The 19,139-nt window shown below is 50.7% G+C and overlaps 1 protein-coding gene across 1 annotated transcript in view; it reads right to left on the bottom strand.

The window, feature by feature from the left end:
- Positions 1-8,811: 8,811 nt before the first annotated feature.
- Positions 8,812-19,139, bottom strand: part of LOC144736627 (villin-1-like) — a 40,756-nt gene continuing 30,428 nt past the window's right edge. Inside the window, exons 16-21 of the mRNA XM_078619191.1 lie at positions 18,919-19,064; positions 17,342-17,486; positions 16,472-16,660; positions 13,902-13,970; positions 13,007-13,471; positions 8,812-10,506 (exon numbers count right to left, since the gene is read on the bottom strand). Coding sequence (XP_078475317.1) covers positions 10,393-10,506; positions 13,007-13,471; positions 13,902-13,970; positions 16,472-16,660; positions 17,342-17,486; positions 18,919-19,064 — 1,128 coding nt within the window. The 3' untranslated portion in view covers positions 8,812-10,392. The remainder of the gene's footprint in view (positions 10,507-13,006; positions 13,472-13,901; positions 13,971-16,471; positions 16,661-17,341; positions 17,487-18,918; positions 19,065-19,139) is intronic.

Genomic DNA, 19,139 nt, shown 5'->3' with positions numbered 1-19,139 from the left:
ATCTATAGACTCACACGGAGACCCATAGACTCACACAGAGATCTAAAGATTCACACGGAGACCCATAGACTCACACAGAGATCTATAGATTCACACGGAGACCCATAGACTCACAGAGACTCACAGAGATCTAAAGATTCACACGGAGACCCATAGACTCACACAGAGATCTAAAGATTCACACGGAGACCCATAGACTCACAGAGACTCACAGAGATCTAAAGATTCACACTGCGACCCATAGACTCACACAGATATTCTAGATTTGAAGCTTTCGTGACTGCAAGGATTAATATTCTTAGGTTTTGTCGGTAAAGTCACGTAGGTAAAACATTAAAATTAATAAAAGTAAAATAAAATAAAAATCACGACGTTTCGGAGGCAACACAAGCTTCCGTCTTCAGGTGGAACCGTCACAGCCACGACAGCTGTATCAAGATCTATAGATTCACACTGACACCCAAAGCCTCAACGTAGAGACCCGTAGACTCACACGGACATCGACACGAAGCGGGCATCACCAGAGCGTTGCGCCACTCGGCGACTCCTCACGCAATCACGTGACTCAAACAGCTCGGTGTAAAACCACTGCTGTTACTCGACATTAACACCATCGGCCACGCGGAGGAGAATAATGAATATTAATAAGAATAATTGTCTGGAGTTGTCACATGGAACCCATTTGGCGACACACACACACACACTGTGCGGTGTATATAATTGCAGTTATTTCCTGTCTTTAAAACACTCGAAAAAAACACACACAAAAAAGCAAAACAAACATGTTTTCACGTGAACTCTCTCAGTGTCGGTTTGCTTTTGCCTGGCTTTCTTTTTTTAGTACCTTGTGATTTTATTTCATTCTTTGCGCTCTCGAACTGTCGCACAACGACGACTGACGGGTCGGATCGGATTGGATCGCCGCAGCGCCTTGAGATGTGGATGACCCTCCTTCATCCCCCATAAGTCTGTGCGACAGGATGTGGAACCCACGCCATGCACCCCTCAATTCGTATTTCATAGGGTCGTCCCCAGTTTATAGGGGCGCCACGGTGGCTAGGAGATGTTGACTACCTCGCCTGGTATGCAGGAGGTCGTGGTATTTGTCCGGACCATGACGCTTGCTGTATATTTGGAGTGTGTGTCTCTGTCATCATCACGGTGGCTAGGAGATGTTAACTACCTCGCCTGGTATACAGGAGGTCGCGGGTTCGATCCCCACCCTGACGCCTGCTGCTGTATATTTGGAGTTTGCGTGTCTCTCTCCCCGTGGTGGCTTGGATTCTTCTCCGGGTCCTCCGGTTTTCCCCTGCACATTTAAAATCAACATCACGCTTTTCGAGTATGTGGCTGCTTTTAAATGTCCACGTGATGATGATAAGCCACTTCGTTGAGCTATCATTTGTGATTGCCAGGTCGCTTCTAAAAACGAGCTATATATAGCAGCTCAATGGGTCTTACCTGGTAAAATAAAAAAAATAGTTCAATCTTTATGAGACATCTCCTTTACCAATGGCAAAATATAGTAATAGGTTTTTACCCTTTCAACTGGTACAAAAACTGACACCTTTATACAAGGCATCATGTTTGCAATAACCACAACACAAGCAGTAAAAATGCAAACAAAAAACAACTCTGATAATGACATGGACCAATCAACTTCAAGGACAGTGCATATCATTATCAGAGGTGTTTATTTTTGTTTGCATTTTGACTGCTTGTGTTGTGGTTATTGCAAACATGATGCCTTGTATAAAGTTGTCAGTTTTTGTACCAGTTGAAAGGGTAAAAACCTATTACTATAGTTCAATCTTTGTTTTGTGGTGGCTTCCCCACCACCACCATCACCACACCCACCCACCCTTCATTTATTTGTTTATTTCCTCAGCTCGAAAGCTGACAGCTCCATCCAAGCAGATAAATTGTGTGGCTCCCAGGCTCTGCATGGCTTTATTTGGATACATGGAGGCTTGCCAATGGGAACACGTCATGGGAAAAGGTCACAAAGTGAATGAAATCGTTAGCCCAAAGACGCGGACTCAAGCTGTTTACCATCTAGCCCCCCCCTCCCTGCCTTAGAGGGATCTGGCAATATGCATGGGGAGGAAGGAGGACCTGGTCATGTTAAGAACGCGACCAATGCGAAACATATACGAAAGGGAGAATAAATAAACCACATTCCTCGATAACATTGCCCTAAAGTGAACACACGTGCGTGCGTGCGTGTGTGCTTGTGTATGTGTGGCGTTGGCTTAGCCTTAAATGAATACCTGGTGCGATGCGTAAATATCGCCACTAGGGAGACAAAGGCGGCCGGCCGTGGTGTCGGCCACCCACTCCATCGTGTTCCGTGCCAGCCTTCAAAGGTGCTCGCTAACAGCACTTGCCCCAACAGTTCAATAAGGCCATACGGGGGATCTTTGGTGTTGGCCACCCACCCCCTTGTGTGCCGTGCTGGCCTTCATAGGTACTCGCTAACAGCACTTGCCCCAACAGTCTATTAAGGCTATACGGGGAACCTTTGTCTTTGTATACAACAATGAGCGGAGCGCCGGGCGGCTAAAACACAGCAAGTTGTCGCAGTAGGTGGGCACAGGTGGTGCATCGGCCACTCGTCTCAGTCAGTCGACCCGTGGCACCTGCAGGGTCTGCCACGTAACCTCCTGCCAGCGGGCGTTCGACACTTCACGTGGCCTCAACGTGCACCTAGCCTGGCACAAGCGCCGCGGTGACGTCACCGCACCTCAGTGGCGAATGGCGGTTGTTGTTGTTGTCGTGTATGTGAAATAAGCGACGTTTCAGGCAATGGGCCATTCGTCATCGCACAGAGATCTATCCCACCCACGTGTTAGGCGTTTATTTCATTTTATGAATTGTTGAGAACGCTGGGCCAGGATTGGGCAAAAAATATATAAAAGTAGGCCCACGTTTCATAAGCCACAGCAGTGCGATTAATAATGATGATGTGAAAAATAAGAATAGGTTTTATTACCCTTTTCTGGCATTGAAACGGGTGGTGTTAAGACGTTCAAACACCAAGTAGATGCCTTTTGCAAGGCAATTACGTCCGTATCAACCAACAGGGTATCTGTAGTGAACATGCAAACCAACATGCTCTGATAACACTGGTCAACAAAAAAGAATAGAACAAATTCTGGCCTGGACTTTTGCAGCTGTTTTAGACTAATTTCAGGGTGCTGATTCCAAATCTGATCTCAGATTTGCTCCATCACATCTCATTTTTATGCTATCGGCATACCCCATTTTATTTGATTTTTCCCGAAACTAACTCAGACACTTATGATTGCAAGTTGTTGCGAGTCAGTGACTACTTTAGTGTTAAAATATGGTGCTGTATTTTTAGGATAGTGCGTTTATAATATCATTTCATGTAGATATCCACATTTATTTAATATTTTTCTTCCGCAGTTTTTATTGAAAATGCAATATTTGATATCTCAAAAACTGATGCCAGATTTGGAATCAGCACCCCAACATTACCTTAAAACCGTTGGAATACCTTATGCCAGAAAACGTGTGTTGACCAGTGTATAATCTATGCATTGACCTTGAAACTGATTGGCCCTACACCAGCAGCCTTCATGAGCGAGTCTCGCCGGTGTCAGACCAGAGAAGGTCAAAAGTTGAACAATGCCAAGTTATTGCCACACGTCTCAGAGAATGTAAAGCTCGGGGTGAGAAGCTTCATCATGGGAGCCCTTTTTGTCAATATCAAATTATTACAAATAAGAATAGGTTTTACCCTTTCTGGCAATACAACAGGAGTTGTGTTAATATTCTAAATTTGAAGTTTTCGCGACTGCAAGGGTTCATACTCTTTGTGTTTTTTTCGGTAAAGTCACGTAGGAAAAGAAACATATTTTTTTTATTCTTTGTTTTTTTTTTCGGTAAAGTCACGTAGGTAAAAAAAATAAAACGAATTTTTATTTTTTTTACCTACGTGACTTTACCGATAAAACCAAATAGTATCGGTGTTAAGATGTTCACCAAATAGAAACCTTTTGCAAGGGATCACGTTACTGCATTAACCACACACACAGTACTTGCGATGAACATGCAAACAAACAGGGCTCTGATGATGTTTGCATTGACCTTGAAACGGATTGGCCGACGCCAGAGGCAGCAGCCTTCTTCAGGGCCTCGTCTCACCCCCAGTGTCAGACCAGAGAACAGCGCCGAAAGGCGAACAGTGCACAGACAATGCCACACGTAGCAAGAGCATCTATAGCTCGGGGTGAGAAGCTATATCGTCAGTACTGGCAAAAAGGTCCCATGATGATAATAATAATAATTTATATTTGCGCCGCCACGTATGGAAATCAGACGGAGTCAACAGCGGTAAATAACCAAAACTAAGGGGGGGGGGGGGAGAGGACATTTTTTAAGAGGTGACTTTTCAGGGCAATATTTGCATAGCTCTATTGATTGTCATATTACTGGTAGGAAACTCCTGGTTACACCAGCCCACAGGGGATTATTGTGTCCGTCGTGCAGGGAGGGGCTGGGTGGGGAGGGAGGGGCTGGGTGGGGAGGGGAGGGTGGGGAGGGGCTTGGTGGGGAGGGTGGGGCTGGGTGGGGAGGGGCTGGTCACCCCGTGGTGCCCTTATAAAACTCAACGTTTAACCTACTCACGCCGGCTTGTGCCCGCCCTCACAGTCGGGCATATTTGCGGAATACACCACGCCGCCGTTGACCCTGGCATTTGATCGAGCAACCCAACGTTCCTACCAGCTCCCTCTGCAGGAATGTGTTTAGTTGTGACCTTGCTGCTGTAGTGAACTTGCAAAAATAAGTGGTTAAATCTTGATTTGAAGCTTTCATGACTGCAGGAATCCATACTCGTTGGTTCTATCGGTAAAGTCACGTATTTAGAAATAAAATACGACGTGTCGCCAGTAACCTATATAGCCTCTTGCCACGGCAGCTCTCTCGCCCACTTTAGCTATTTTTGTTTTTTGCTGTGGTTGTCCCACCTGATGACGAACGCTTGTGTTGCGCCCGAAACGTCGTGATTTGTTTTATTTTATTTTATTTCTAACTACGAACCAAAGAGTATGAATAAGTGAGATTTCGATTTAAAGCTTTCGTGACTGCAGGGATTCATCTTCTTGGTTCTTTCGGTAAAGTCACGTAGAATGGAAATAATAAAATAATAACATTTAAACATAATAAAATAATTCTCACGACGTTTCGGCCACAATGCAAGCAGCCGTCCTCAGGTGAAGAACTGAGCTGTCGGTAAGACAGCGTCTGAATGGACGGCTGCTTGCGTTGTGGCCGAAACGTCGTGAGAATGATTTTATCATGTACATTTTTTATTATTTTATTATTTCCCTTCTACGTGACTTTACCGAAAGAACCAAGAAGATGAATAAGTGGTTACACTTGTCCCATGCCGTGACCCCGTGGCCCTGGCGAATAGACTGTCCTGGGTAAAAACAAGCACTTCTGTTGAAGTCGGTGGACATTTAAACAACAACAAAAAATGAAAGCCAATAGTTTCCATAAATACATTCTCACTAGTAGTAGGTGTTAAGGAATTTTTCCCTCGGAAGCAACTTTTCGGATTATGCGGAGGTGTTCTTCTGGTGACGGGAAGACATTAGAGAAACAAATCTGTTCTGAACAAGGCCATGAGGCGAGCTTAATCTTACCTGGGTTCACCTTTGCCTTGACCCACGCCCTGGAATTTATTTATTTTATGGGTTTTTTTTACCAGGTAAGGCCCCTCTGAGCTATGTAGCTCGTGTTCAGAAGTGACCTGGCTGTCAAAATTGATAGCTCAACGAAGTGGCTCATCATCATCATCATGTGGACATTGATAGCAGCCAAATACCCATGAACGCGTGACGTTGATTCTAGAAAAATCCACGCGACCACAGGAAGAGAGACACGCAAACTCCAAATATACAGCAGCAGGCGTCAGGGTCGGGGTCGAACCAACGACCTCCTGCATACCAGGCGAGGTAGTTAACATCTCCTCGCCACTGTGATGATGATGAGAGAGAGAGACACGCAAACTCCAAATATACAGCAGCAGGCGTCAGGGTCGGGATCGAACCAACGACCTCCTGTACACCAGGCGAGGTCGTTAACATCTCATAGCCACCGTGCACCCTTTTCATCTTCACAGATCTGCCATCCGCGACATAAAACTAACCTCGATTGTCTCGTCGATTTTTCTGCATTTTATTAACATCCGTTGTAAGTAAGTGACGAGGCAAGGGGGGAGGGCGACACGTACATTTCTCGAGAGGCAACAAGTTTGGACTTGTGTGTGACGGTGGCTGTTCGGTGACTGCCTGTGGCTCGTGGCCTGGGCCTTTTGGGGATGGTCCCCCCTCTAAGTAGTACTAATCACATACCTGCATTTCCCATATCCCTTCCCTTTGATGCTGCTAATCCTGCATAATGCACGGGCATGAGTAGTACTAATCACATACCTGCATTTCCCATATCCCTTCCCTTTGATGCTGCTAATCCTGCATAATGCACGGGCATGAGTAGTACTAATCACATACCTGCATTTCCCATATCCCTTCCCTTTGATGCTGCTAATCCTGCATAATGCACGGGCATGAGTAGTACTAATCACATACCTGCATTTCCCATAAATATGCTAAATGCCTCTTGATATGCAAATTCTTTTGTCAAGGCGCTCTTTTCCCCCCTTCCAACTCAGCTTATATATATGCTCCATGCACGTGTGCTGTTTCATTCAGACGCTGTCGCCTCGACAGACCTGGTTTCACCTGAGGACGGCTGCTTGCGTTGTGGCCGAAACGTCGTGAGAATTGTTTTATTAAGTTTTATTTTTATTATGTTATTACTTCCCTTCTACGTGACTTTACCGAAAGAACCAAGAAGATGGTCCCCCCTCTCTTACACAATGCTGTCGCTGAGAGCAAAGCAAATCGTTGAGGTTTGCCCCCAACTGTTCTTGTTGAGAAGAAAATATAAACCGAGGTTTACAGAGAGAGAGAGAGGGGAGTCGATTCGGTCGGGGTCACGTGTCGCGCTTGTTGCAGAGGTTTGTGCGTGGTTCGCACCCCCGACGGCTGCCCTGGTAAATACCGCAAACCCCGCGCCGTCCCGCTTAGCTGTTGACGATGTTTTCTTTTTCAAGATCCCCGTGGACCAGATCTGCAAAAGAGTCGGCGTCGTGGTCCAATCATGGGACCTTTTTTTTGCCGGTATCAAAGTAAGAAAACTAAGAAGAGGTTTTATCCCCTTTGGGACCATCCATTTAGTACGTACGCATGGAGGGGGGAGGCGGGGTTCACCCAAATGCGTACGCTTGCGTATGGGGGGTCTACTGACAATGTACGCATAGGAAACGGTGGGGGGGGGTGAATCCTCGATAATAATGTTTGTCTATATTGGCCTTCACATGAGTTAGATATTCCAGCGTTGGACTATCTGTTTGCTGAAACGCGTCAATATTGTTAATCCTTCTTCTTGGTTCTTTCGGTAAAGTCACGTAGAAGGGAAGTAATAAAATAATAAAAATAAAACATAATAAAATAATTCTCACGACGTTTCGGCCACAACGCAAGCAGCCGTCCTCAGGTGAAAACCAGGTCTGTCGAGGCGACAGCGTCTGAATGAAACAGCACACGTGCTTGGAGCATATATATAAGCTGGGTTGGAAGGGGGGGGAGGGCGCCTTGACAAAATAATTTACATAATCCTTGATCGTTTCTGATTAAAAATCGGCCGTTCGAATGGATTCGGGGGGGTGGGGTGCATCAGGCGTACGTACGCAGGTGGGCGGAAAGTAAAACGTCCGCGTGTGTACAGGGAGGGGGGGAGGGGTCAAGTTTTGGCAGATGTTTGCGTACTGAATGAATGGCCCATTTCCGGCAATCAAACAGGAGTTGTGTTTAGATGTCCAAAGACCAAAAATAAACCTTTTGCAAGGAATCAAGTATTGCGTTAACCACACATGCAAACAAACATGGCTCTGATAATATCTGCATTGTCTTTGAAACGTATTGGCCTACAGCAGAGACTCCCTTCTTTAGGGGCCTAGTTTCAACAGTGTCAGACCAGAGGTTGCTAAAATGCGAGCAGTTCCTAAGACAAGGCAGGTATCAGAGCATATATAGCTCTGGGTAGGCAGCTATATCAAGGGACACCTTTACTTCACCTCCTGATTTCATTGCCAGAAAGGATAAACCCATTCTTGTTTTTCATGTCGTGGTCCAAATCTATTATAAAATGCCCGGCGTTGTTTTGTCCGTCAATTAAATGATAAGATCCTTTCAGAGGGACTGAATTAAAAAGTTAGAGAGTGCACTCCCCTCGCTCCCAGAAGTGGGGGTCAAAAATGTTGATTCAACAGGTCGACAACAATTGTCGATCTTCCCAAACAAAAAATAAATACAATTTGAAGGCATATATGCCTACACACCCTACATACAATAGAGTCAGTCGTATCTCCTATAGAGTCAGGAGTCTCTACTCATACTACACCTGTACCTAGCCACACGGCAATAACCTGTACTGACGAACCCTTTTCCTGGTGTCTCTCGCTGCGTCTTCTTCGATGTGCGTGCGTTTCCTCCAACCACCGTTTCAACGCCTCTCTCGTCTTGTGCGTTATCCCTTGAAGGGGGGGGGGGGAAGGGCAGTTGACATTGTTGTCTTTGTTGTTGTTGTTATTGTCTATGTTGTCGTTTTTTGTCGCTGTTGTCATCTCTGTTGTTGTTTTCTCTGTTGTTGTTTTCACTTGTTTTTATCTCTGTTGCTTTTGTCTCCGTTGTTGTTGTGTCTGTTGTTGTTTTATTGTGTCTGTTGTTGATGTTGTCTCCGTTGTTGTTGTGTCTGTTTTTTTTGTCTCTGTTGTTGTGTCTGTTGTTGTTTTTTTTGTCTCTGTTGTTGTGTCTGTTGTTGTTGTCTCTGTTGTTGTCTCCACTGTTGTTGTTATTGTTGATGCCGCCGTGGCTCGAGCAACGCCGTGCACCTCTCGTGCAATACAGCCGTGGCAACGACCGGCTCAACGGGAAGTGCCAACCGCGTGACGCTGTGGGTCTTCACTGCAAGGCCCCCACGGGGCCACTGGCAGGCTCCCTGGTGGCCTTTAGTGCGGCCCCTGACGTGCGCCCCCCCCCCCACGACCACACACAAACAGTGACAACACCCCATCATCATCATCATCGTCGTGCAGCTGTCAAACCACAACAATGGTTTCATGAGAGTTTTTGGGTTAGATCTCGTAAATATAAACGTGTCCTTAAACCCGAAGGTTTGGCACGTAGCACAAAACGCGCCAATGAGTTACTACTTCGGCACACGGGTTGAGCGTTGGACAGTAAAGCCCCAAAAACGTTTACCACGGGATAATATTGGTGGCGAAAGCCTACGCGTTAAAAGCCGACGAACCAAATGGTGTCAGATGGCGTGGCGAGGCCTCGCGCGCTGACGATGTCTTATTGGCGAAAGCGGGCCATAACATCTGGGAATTAGCGGAGAAACGCTGGCGCAACGGATCAAAATTAACTCGAACTCAGCGGCTGCCAGGAGTTGCCTGTCTTGCAAAGCGTCGCCGCTGTAAGGGAAGTCGGGGGCAACTCCACCGAGGTCCGACGCGTCATGATAATCCGTGAAGGCCGCTTATTGTAAAGTTCGTTATTTTCTGCGGAAGGACGGCCGGAATGCCAATATTCCTCTCCTCTCGACGAACAGAAAACTCACGTGAGCAAAAACATCGTTACTATTTTCAATTCACCCGTTTCTCGTTGTCAGCGCTCGAAAACGTCTGTGAGCCAACCACGCGGAAGACCACAGTCCATAATGTTCCAAATTTGGTAAAAATTTAATTGGGATGAAAAACAAAAAAACCAGCACGTACAAAGCACAAAGACAAAGATCCCCCGTGTAGCCTGTACACAGACTGTTGGGGCAAGGGCTGTTAGCGAGTAGCACCTACGAAGGCCGAAACGGCACACAAGGGTGTGGTTGGCCAGCACCACGCCCGGCCGCCTTTGTCTCCCCAGTGGTGATGTTTACGCATCGCACCGGGTACTCATTTGAGGCTGAGTCGACCCAGGGGAGGCCCAGGACCGGATAATCGTCACCGGCGTTGGCCGTGAGTGGGAATCGAACCCGGGTCGCCGGGTTCGTAGCGCAGCGTAGGGCAAACCGCTTCCCACACACACGAATGGGAGAGTAACATCGCCGCCCCCTCCTACTGCCAAGCCGGTGAGCTGTGTCCAATTTGTACCACACAGGGACAACTACCACTGGGGGGAGAAAAGTGACCTCCCCTTGGCTAAGATTGCAGCCGGGGGGGGGGGGGGGGTAGGGGGGGTGAGGGGGGATGAGATGAGATGACGTCCAAGGTGCTTCTGCCGTGCCACTGCGCTCTCCTCAGAAGAGGCCTTTGGCTTTCTTCAGCTCTTTCTGCCTCCACTGGGGCAGGCCGGCGAACTGCGATGGAGACATCTCGAAGATCCTCTCGAAGTCCTCGCTGCCGAGGTAGACCTGGGGGGAGCACGGCGGGGGGACGGGCGGAGACGATGCGACCATGATCAGTATTCTTAGGTTTTTTCGGTAAAGTCACCTAGGTAAAAAATTACAATTAATAAAAGAAAAATATAAATAAAATAAAAAATAAAAATCACGACGTTTCGGAGGCAACACAAGCTTCCGTCTTCAGGTGGAACCATCACAGCACGATTGCTGTATCAAGTGAGAGAAATTCCAAGGACACAGTATTTGTATATATACTGGTTGAGGGTGGGAGGAGCCAAGGTAGGCCCTGAATATTATTTATGATGATCAGTGTTCGTAGAAGGAGAAGAAGTCAGAGAAGACGAAGAAGAGTTGGCGACAAGTCAGTGATTGCATTCCTCATGATAATTGATCATTGGTTTTTTACCCTTTTGTCTGGCAACAAAACTGTCATGTTTGCATAGACCACAAAACTAGCAGTCGGAATGCAAACAAAAAACACAACTATGATGATGTATGCACTGTCCTTGAAATTGATTGGTCCACACCCGAGACAGCTTTCCTTAGAGCCTAGTCTCACATGGTGTTGGACCAGATGACGCCAAAAGGCGCACGAAAAGGTGTCAGTTTTGTTGCCAGCTAAAAAGGGTCATAAAAAACAATTATCATATTTTGCTCCTGGCAAATGAGGCTCCAATGGTGCATTCCTCATTTTTGAGAACCTCCCGAAAGGCCCAGGCCACGAGCCACAGGCAGCCACCACACGGCCACCGTCACACACAAGTTCCAACTTGTTGCCTCTAGAAATATACATTCCGCTTCCCCCTCGCCTCGTAACTTACTTACAACGGTCCACACCTGAGACAGCTTTCCTTAGAGCCTAGTCTCACATCTACGAGTGCACAGAGAACTGGCCGGTCCCCACTGCGCATGCTGCACCACCGTCCCCGCCGCTCACCTCTTTCTTGCTGCACCACCGTCCCCGCCGCTCACCTCTTTCTTGCTGCACCACCGTCCCCGCCACTCACCTCTTTCTTGCTGCACCACCGTCCCCGCTGCTCACCTCTTTCTTGCTGCACCATCCCTGCCACTCACCTCTTTCTTGCTGCACCACCGTCCCCGCCACTCACCTCTTTCTTGCTGCACCACCGTCCCCCGCCGCTCACCTCTTTCTTGCTGCACCACCGTCCCCCGCCACTCACCTCTTTCTTGCTGCACAACCGTCCCCGCTGCTCACCTCTTTCTTGCTGCACCATCCCTGCCACTCACCTCTTTCTTGCTGCACCACCGTCCGCGCCACTCACCTCTTTCTTGCTGCACCACCGTCCCCGCCGCTCACCTCTTTCTTGCTGCACCACCGTCCCCGCCACTCACCTCTTTCTTGCTGCACCACTGTCCCCGCCGCTCACCTCTTTCTTGCTGCACCACCGTCCCCGCCACTCACCTCTTTCTTGCTGCACCACCGTCCCTGCCACTCACCTCTTTCTTGCTGCACCACCGTCCGCGCCACTCACCTCTTTCTTGCTGCACCACCGTCCCCGCCGCTCACCTCTTTCTTGCTGCACCACCGTCCGCGCCACTCACCTCTTTCTTGCTGCACCACCGTCCCCGCCACTCACCTCTTTCTTGCTGCACCACCGTCCCCCGCCGCTCACCTCTTTCTTGCTGCACCACCGTCCGCGCCACTCACCTCTTTCTTGCTGCACCACCGTCCCCGCCGCTCACCTCTTTCTTGCTGCACCACCGTCCCCGCCACTCACCTCTTTCTTGCTGCACCACTGTCCCCGCCGCTCACCTCTTTCTTGCTGCACCACCGTCCCCGCCACTCACCTCTTTCTTGCTGCACCACCGTCCCTGCCACTCACCTCTTTCTTGCTGCACCACCGTCCCCGCCGCTCACCTCTTTCTTGCTGCACCACCATCCCTGCCACTCACCTCTTTCTTGCTGCACCACCGTCCCCGCCACTCACCTCTTTCTTGCTGCACCACCGTCCCCGCCGCTCACCTCTTTCTTGCTGCACCACCATCCCTGCCACTCACCTCTTTCTTGCTGCACCACCGTCCCCGCCACTCACCTCTTTCTTGCTGCACCACCGTCCCTGCCACTCACCTCTTTCTTGCTGCACCACCGTCCCCGCCACTCACCTCTTTCTTGCTGCACCACCGTCCCTGCCACTCACCTCTTTCTTGCTGCACCACCATCCCTGCCACTCACCTCTTTCTTGCTGCACCACCGTCCCCGCCGCTCACCTCTATCTTGCTGCACCACCGTCCCCGCCACTCACCTCTTTCTTGCTGCACCACTGTCCCCGCCGCTCACCTCTTTCTTGCTGCACCACCGTCCCCGCCGCTCACCTCTTTCTTGCTGCACCACCATCCCTGCCACTCACCTCTTTCTTGCTGCACCACCGTCCCCGCCACTCACCTCTTTCTTGCTGCACCACCATCCCTGCCACTCACCTCTTTCTTGCTGCACCACCGTCCGCGCCACTCACCTCTTTCTTGCTGCACCACCGTCCCCGCCGCTCACCTCTTTCTTGCTGGGGTCCACGCCATGCGGCAGATCCTCCGTCGCGACGTTCACGAGGCACTCCGGGGGGAAGGGCCCAGAGTGGGCACCGTCCACCTCATTCCCGCCAGGCTGGTGACCCCCGCCGAGGCCTGCCTGAGCTGCCACCGCCCCGCCGGCTCCGGCTCCGCCCGCGGTCCCCGCTCCGGCGCTCGTCATCTGCGTCGCGCCTCCCACGGAATTCTGGGTAGCGCCGCCCCCTCCGCCGCCGCCGACGCCGGCGGCCTTGGCGGAGGCCTTCTCGTCCGCGGTGCTCTTGTAGCCTTGCGGCTGGAGCCCCGACGCTCCGACTCCCGGCAACTTGCTCCCCGAGGATGCCTTGGCGCCGGCGACTTTGCCGCCACCGCCGGCGGTGGCCGCTGGCGCCTTGCCACTTCCGCCGCCCGGCTTGCTTTGACCCCCGACGCTCGCCTTGTTGTTCATGTCCTGCCGGGACGAGGGGGTGAAAGGACGTCGATATTCCGTGCCGTGACCCCCACGGGAGAAGCGAGATTTTTTTTTTTTTTTACCAAGGTAGGCCCACTTAGCTGTGGAAAGGCGACCTGGCCACAAATGATGGCTCGACACAGTGGTTGGAAATGTAGAGCAGCAGCCAGATACCCGAAACGCACGTTTATAAACAACAACACGGACATCATCAACGTTGCAGAGAACGAGTGAGTACAGCAGCGGGCCTCCTCGAGGGATAACCACACGACCGACAGAACGAGGAGTTTGACGGCCATAATCGAAACGGCACAAGTGTGATAATATGAGAGAAAGAGGCAGGGGAGAGAGACCGGGGGGGGGGGGGATGGGGGAGTGGGGTTGGAGGTGGAGAGCGGTGCCATCATTGGTGGAGTGGAGTGGAACTCACCACAGTGATCTGGGAGATCCCCGTCACATCCCCGAGCTCCAGCTTGAGATCTTCGTATGACTTGGCGCTCTGGAATGACACGGTGAACGGGAGGCATGAGAAGGCGGCCACTTTGGCTAGGAGATGTTAACTCCCTAGCCTGGTATACAGGAGGTCGCGGGTTCGATCCCAACGCTGACGACGCCTGCTGCTGTATATTTGGAGTTTGCGGGGGTCTCTCTCTAATCATCATCATCATCACGGTGGCTAGGAGATGTTAACTCCCTCGCCTGGTATACAGGAGGTCGCGGGTTCGATCCCAACCCTGATGACACCTGCTGTATATTTGGAGTCTGCAGTGTCTCTCTATCCCCTTGGTTGCGTGGATTTCCCCCCCCCCCCCCCCGGTTTTTCCCTCCACATTTAGAATCAACATCACGCGTTTAGAGAATGTGTGGCTGCGATACATTTGCACGCGACGACGGTGATAAGCCGCTTCGTTGAGTTATCATTTGAAGCCAAATGAGAGCTATAAAGCAGTTCAGTGGGCATTACCTCGTAATAAGAGTTGTGACGACGGACGGGAGGTTGGAGGCGATTCGTCGCTCGCGCAACGTGGTGAGTGCACGCAGCGTGACAAAATCAACCGCATCGCATATTTACATCTGATACCTCCGATTAGCACGGTGCAAAAGAAGTTCAACATACACACGTACATATGAGTCTCTATGTATCTCTGTGGGTCTCTGTGGGTTTCTGTGGTCTCTGTGGGTCTCTACAGTTCTATACGAGTCTCTGGTTCTACGTGGGTCTCTATGGGTCTCTTCCCTGCTCGCGAATAGCAGATTTGGAGGATAATGATATTGGCCTTTTTAATGAATTATCTTAAATAAATACGTAAATAAGCTATGAAATAGGTGAACGTTATAATAACGCATCACTTCATCTCATCACCTTATCTCTCGACGCAGTAGCCATGTAGACTCCCAGATGCCATTCACGGACAGCCATTGTATCAGACAGCCATTGTATCAGACAGCCATTGTATTAGACAGCCATTGTATCAGACAGTCAATGTATCAGACAGCCATTGTATCAGACAGCCAATGTATCAGACAGCCAATGTATCAGACAGCCATTGTATTAGACAGCCATTGTATCAGACAGTCAATGTATCAGACAGCAATTGTATCAGACAGCCAATGTATCAGACAGCCAATGTATCAGACAGCCAACGTATCAGACAGCCAATGTATCAGACAGCCAATGTAGCAGACAGCCAATGTATCAGACAGCCAACGTATCAGACAGCCAATGTATCAGACAGCCAATGTATCAGACAGCCAATGTATCAGACAGCCAATGTATCAGACAGCCAATGTATCAGACAGCCAATGTATCAGACAGCCAATGTATCAGACAGCCAATGTAGCAGACAGCCAATGTATCAGACAGCCAACGTATCAGACAGCCAATGTATCAGACAGCCAATGTATCAGACAGCCAATGTAGCAGACAGCCAATGTATCAGACAGCCAATGTATCAGACAGCCAATGTATCAGACAGCCAACGTATCAGACAGCCAATGTATCAGACAGCCAATGTATCAGACAGCCAATGTATCAGACAGCCAACGTATCAGACAGCCAATGTATCAGACAGCCAATGTAGCAGACAGCCAATGTATCAGACAGCCAATGTATCAGACAGCCAATGTAGCAGACAGCCAATGTATCAGACAGCCAACGTATCAGACAGCCAATGTATCAGACAGCCAATGTATCAGACAGCCAATGTAGCAGACAGCCAATGTATCAGACAGCCAATGTATCAGACAGCCAATGTATCAGACAGCCAATGTATCAGACAGCCAATGTATCAGACAGCCAATGTATCAGACAGCCAATGTATCAGACAGCCATTGTATCAGACAGCCATTGTATCAGATAGCTATTGTATCAGACAGCCAATGTATCAGACAGCCATTGTATCAGATAGCCATTGTATCAGACAGCCAATGTATCAGGCAGCCATTATATCAGACAGCCAATGTATCAGACAGCCAATGTATCAGACAGCCAACGTATCAGACAGCCATTGTATCAGACAGCCATTGTATCAGATAGCTATTGTATCAGACAGCCAATGTATCAGACAGCCATTGTATCAGACAGCCATTGTATCAGATAGCTATTGTATCAGACAGCCAATGTATCAGACAGCCATTGTATCAGATAGCCATTGTATCAGATAGCTATTGTATCAGACAGCCATTGTATCAGACAGCCAATGTATCAGACAGCCATTGTATCAGACAGCCATTGTATCAGACAGTCAACGTATCGGACAACCAACGTATCGGAAAACCAACGTATCAGACAGCTAACGTATCAGACAGCCAACGTATCGGAAAACCAACGTATCGGAAAACCAACGTATCAGACAGCCAACGTATCAGACAGCCAATGTATCAGACAGCCAACGTATCAGACAGCCAACGTATCAGACAGCCAACGTAGCGGACAGCCGACAACGCCACAGACAGCCGTGCTCGCGACCGCCGGGGAAGAAGCTCGCCGCCGCACGTCACCTTCCACTTGAGGTGGTCCCAGGCCATGAACCACCCGGTGAAGGTGGGCGGCTCGAAGCCCTGCTTGACGGTGACCACGGGGGTGTCGGGGTCCCGTTGCGACGGGTGAGACTTGAGGAACTCCGTCGCCGTGGCGGCCGACTCCACGCGCTCCTTCTCGCTCGCTCCGCTGCCCAGCCACAGGAAGAGCTGCGGCGGTGGCGGCACCAGCCGGCATCCAACGAGAGAACCGTCGGTACACGGCGATGGTGAGATGGCTTCACGGCTCTTGCCCCCACAGTGCACCCCCCCATTGCTTCCCCCCCCCCCAACTCACCGCTCCCCCCCACCCTGATCCCCCCCCAACTCACCGCTCCCCTCCCCCCATCCTGCTCCCCCCCCCGCTCCACCCCCCGCTCCGCCCTGCGCCCCCCACACTCACCGCTCTCCCGCCCCCGCTTCCTCTGCCCGCTCACACCAACCCTGCTCCTCGCTCCCCCCTGCTCCCCCCTCCCCGCTCACCGATCCCCACGTCCCCCACTTCCCCTGCCCACTCCCCCCCCCGCTCCCCCCTGCTACCCCCTCCCTGCTCCCCCCTGCTACCCCCCCCTGCTCCCCCCTGCTACCCCCCTCTCCCCGCTCTCCCCTGCTACCCCCCACTCCCTGCTCCCCCCTCACCCCCGACCGTAGGTGTCGGCAGGCTTCGGCCCGCTGCGCCCAGGGCGAGATCACGACCAACGCCGTCGACAATCACCCGGCGATCACCGATCGCGGATCGATCGTCGATGCACCACAGTATCGCCCCGGTGCCTCGGCGGGGTGGGTGAGGAGGGGGGGGGTGAGGAGGAGGGGAGGGGCGAGGGGCGGGGGGGGAGAGGGGGGTGGCGGCACCTCTTCGCCGGCGTCGAGCAGCATGACGTCGTCCTCATCCAGGTCGTCCTGCGTGAAGCCGGCCACCTCGGTGACGAAGAAGCGGCCGCTCTGCGTGGAGCACTCGAAGAGGCGCGGCACGAAGTCCGAAGCCTCCTCCTGCAAGCTGTGGGCGCGTCGCACCGACACACGTTGGACTTCTTTCGCACCGTACGTAGCCATCGGTGCTAATCGGAGGTGCTGTGTACGTATGTTGAACTTCTTTCGCACCGTACGTAGCCATCTGTGCTAATCGGAGGTGCGGTGTGTGTACGTTGAAGTTATTTTGCACCGTACGTAGCCATCGGTGCTAATCGGAGGTGCTGTGCATGTATGTTGAACTTCTTTCGCACCGTACGTAGCCATGAGTGCTAATCGGAGATGCTGTGTACATATGTTGAACTTCTTTCGCACCGTACGTAGCCATCGGTGCTAATCGGAGGTGCGGTGTGTGTACGTTGAAGTTATTTTGCACCGTACGTAGCCATCGGTGCTAATCGGAGGTGCTGTGTATGTACGTTGAACTTGATAAGTGTTTTTTTTACCCTTCTATCTGGCAACAAAACTGACACCTTTTTTTACAAGGAGTCATGTTTGCATAGACCACAATACCTGCAGTCATAATGCAAACAAAAAACATAACACATTATCAGACTTGTGTTTATTGTTTCCATTATGACTGCAAGGTATTGTAGTCTATGTAAACATGACTCCTTGTAAAAAAGGTCTTAGTTTTGTTGCCAGATAGAAGGGTAAAAAAAACACTTATCATATTTTTTACTGGCAAATGAGGTTCTAATGGTACGTTGAACTTTCGCACCGTACGTAGCCATCGGTGCTAATCGGAGGTGCTGTGTACGTATGTGAAACTTATTTCGCACCGTATGTACCATCTGTGCTAATCGGAGGTGCTGTGCACGTACATTGAAGTTATTTCGCACCGTACGTAGCCATCTGTGCTAATCGGAATACGGGTCGCTGGGTTCGTAGCGCCGCGCGCACGAACCGCGAGAAACCTCCGTCTCTGTGCGAAACGGCTGTACGACGTATGGACCTGAAAACTCAATTTCCTTGCAAAAGAATATGGGTTGAACCGTATGGGTTGACAGGTATGCAGTTATCATTATCATCGTCAACCGTGATGAATTCACCGCCGTACGAGGATTCGTAACGATCGAGTCGATTATAGCCGCGTAGCAATGCACCTCTGCCACCTGCGCTTGAACAATCGGCCAAGCTCTGCAGTCCTGCATCTGTTAAGGTGTTCTCGGCCAATTGGTGAGCGTTTATTTGCGGGAGCAATGCAGAAAACCTGGAGAATCGTTGAGTTTTGCCCCCAACTATTACAGTTGAGAAGAAAATATAAACCGAGGTTTACAGAGAGAGAGAGAGAGGGGAGTCGATTCGGTCGGTGTCACACGTGACGAGATAGAAAGAGAGACACGCAAACTCCAAATACACAGCAGGCGTCCGTGCCCGGTTCCCGACACGAGGCCAGCGCACGGTACCGTCGCTCGGGCCGTGACCACGTGGGGGGCGCCACCGCCGCGCTCACCCACCGCTTGTCGCTGGCGTAGGCCGCCTTGCCGCCGATGGCCAGCCAGAAGTCGACGGGCTCCTGGCCCTCCAGCACGGTGACCTTGTCGCCGCGGGTCAGCAGCCCGGCCACCGACTTGCCCAGCTCGCGCTCGTCGCCACTGCAGCCCTGGCGACGCGAATCACCGCGGGCGGAATGGTGACGGTGGTGACGGTGTGCGTAGCGAACCGCGCTAATCGGAGG

The sequence above is a fragment of the Lampetra planeri genome, chromosome 62, assembly GCF_965212315.1.
Source record: "Lampetra planeri chromosome 62, kcLamPlan1.2.h2, whole genome shotgun sequence".
NCBI lineage: Eukaryota > Metazoa > Chordata > Hyperoartia > Petromyzontiformes > Petromyzontidae > Lampetra > Lampetra planeri.
Note: the sequence above shows the minus strand (reverse complement) of the source record. Positions and strands in the feature narration are given on the sequence as shown.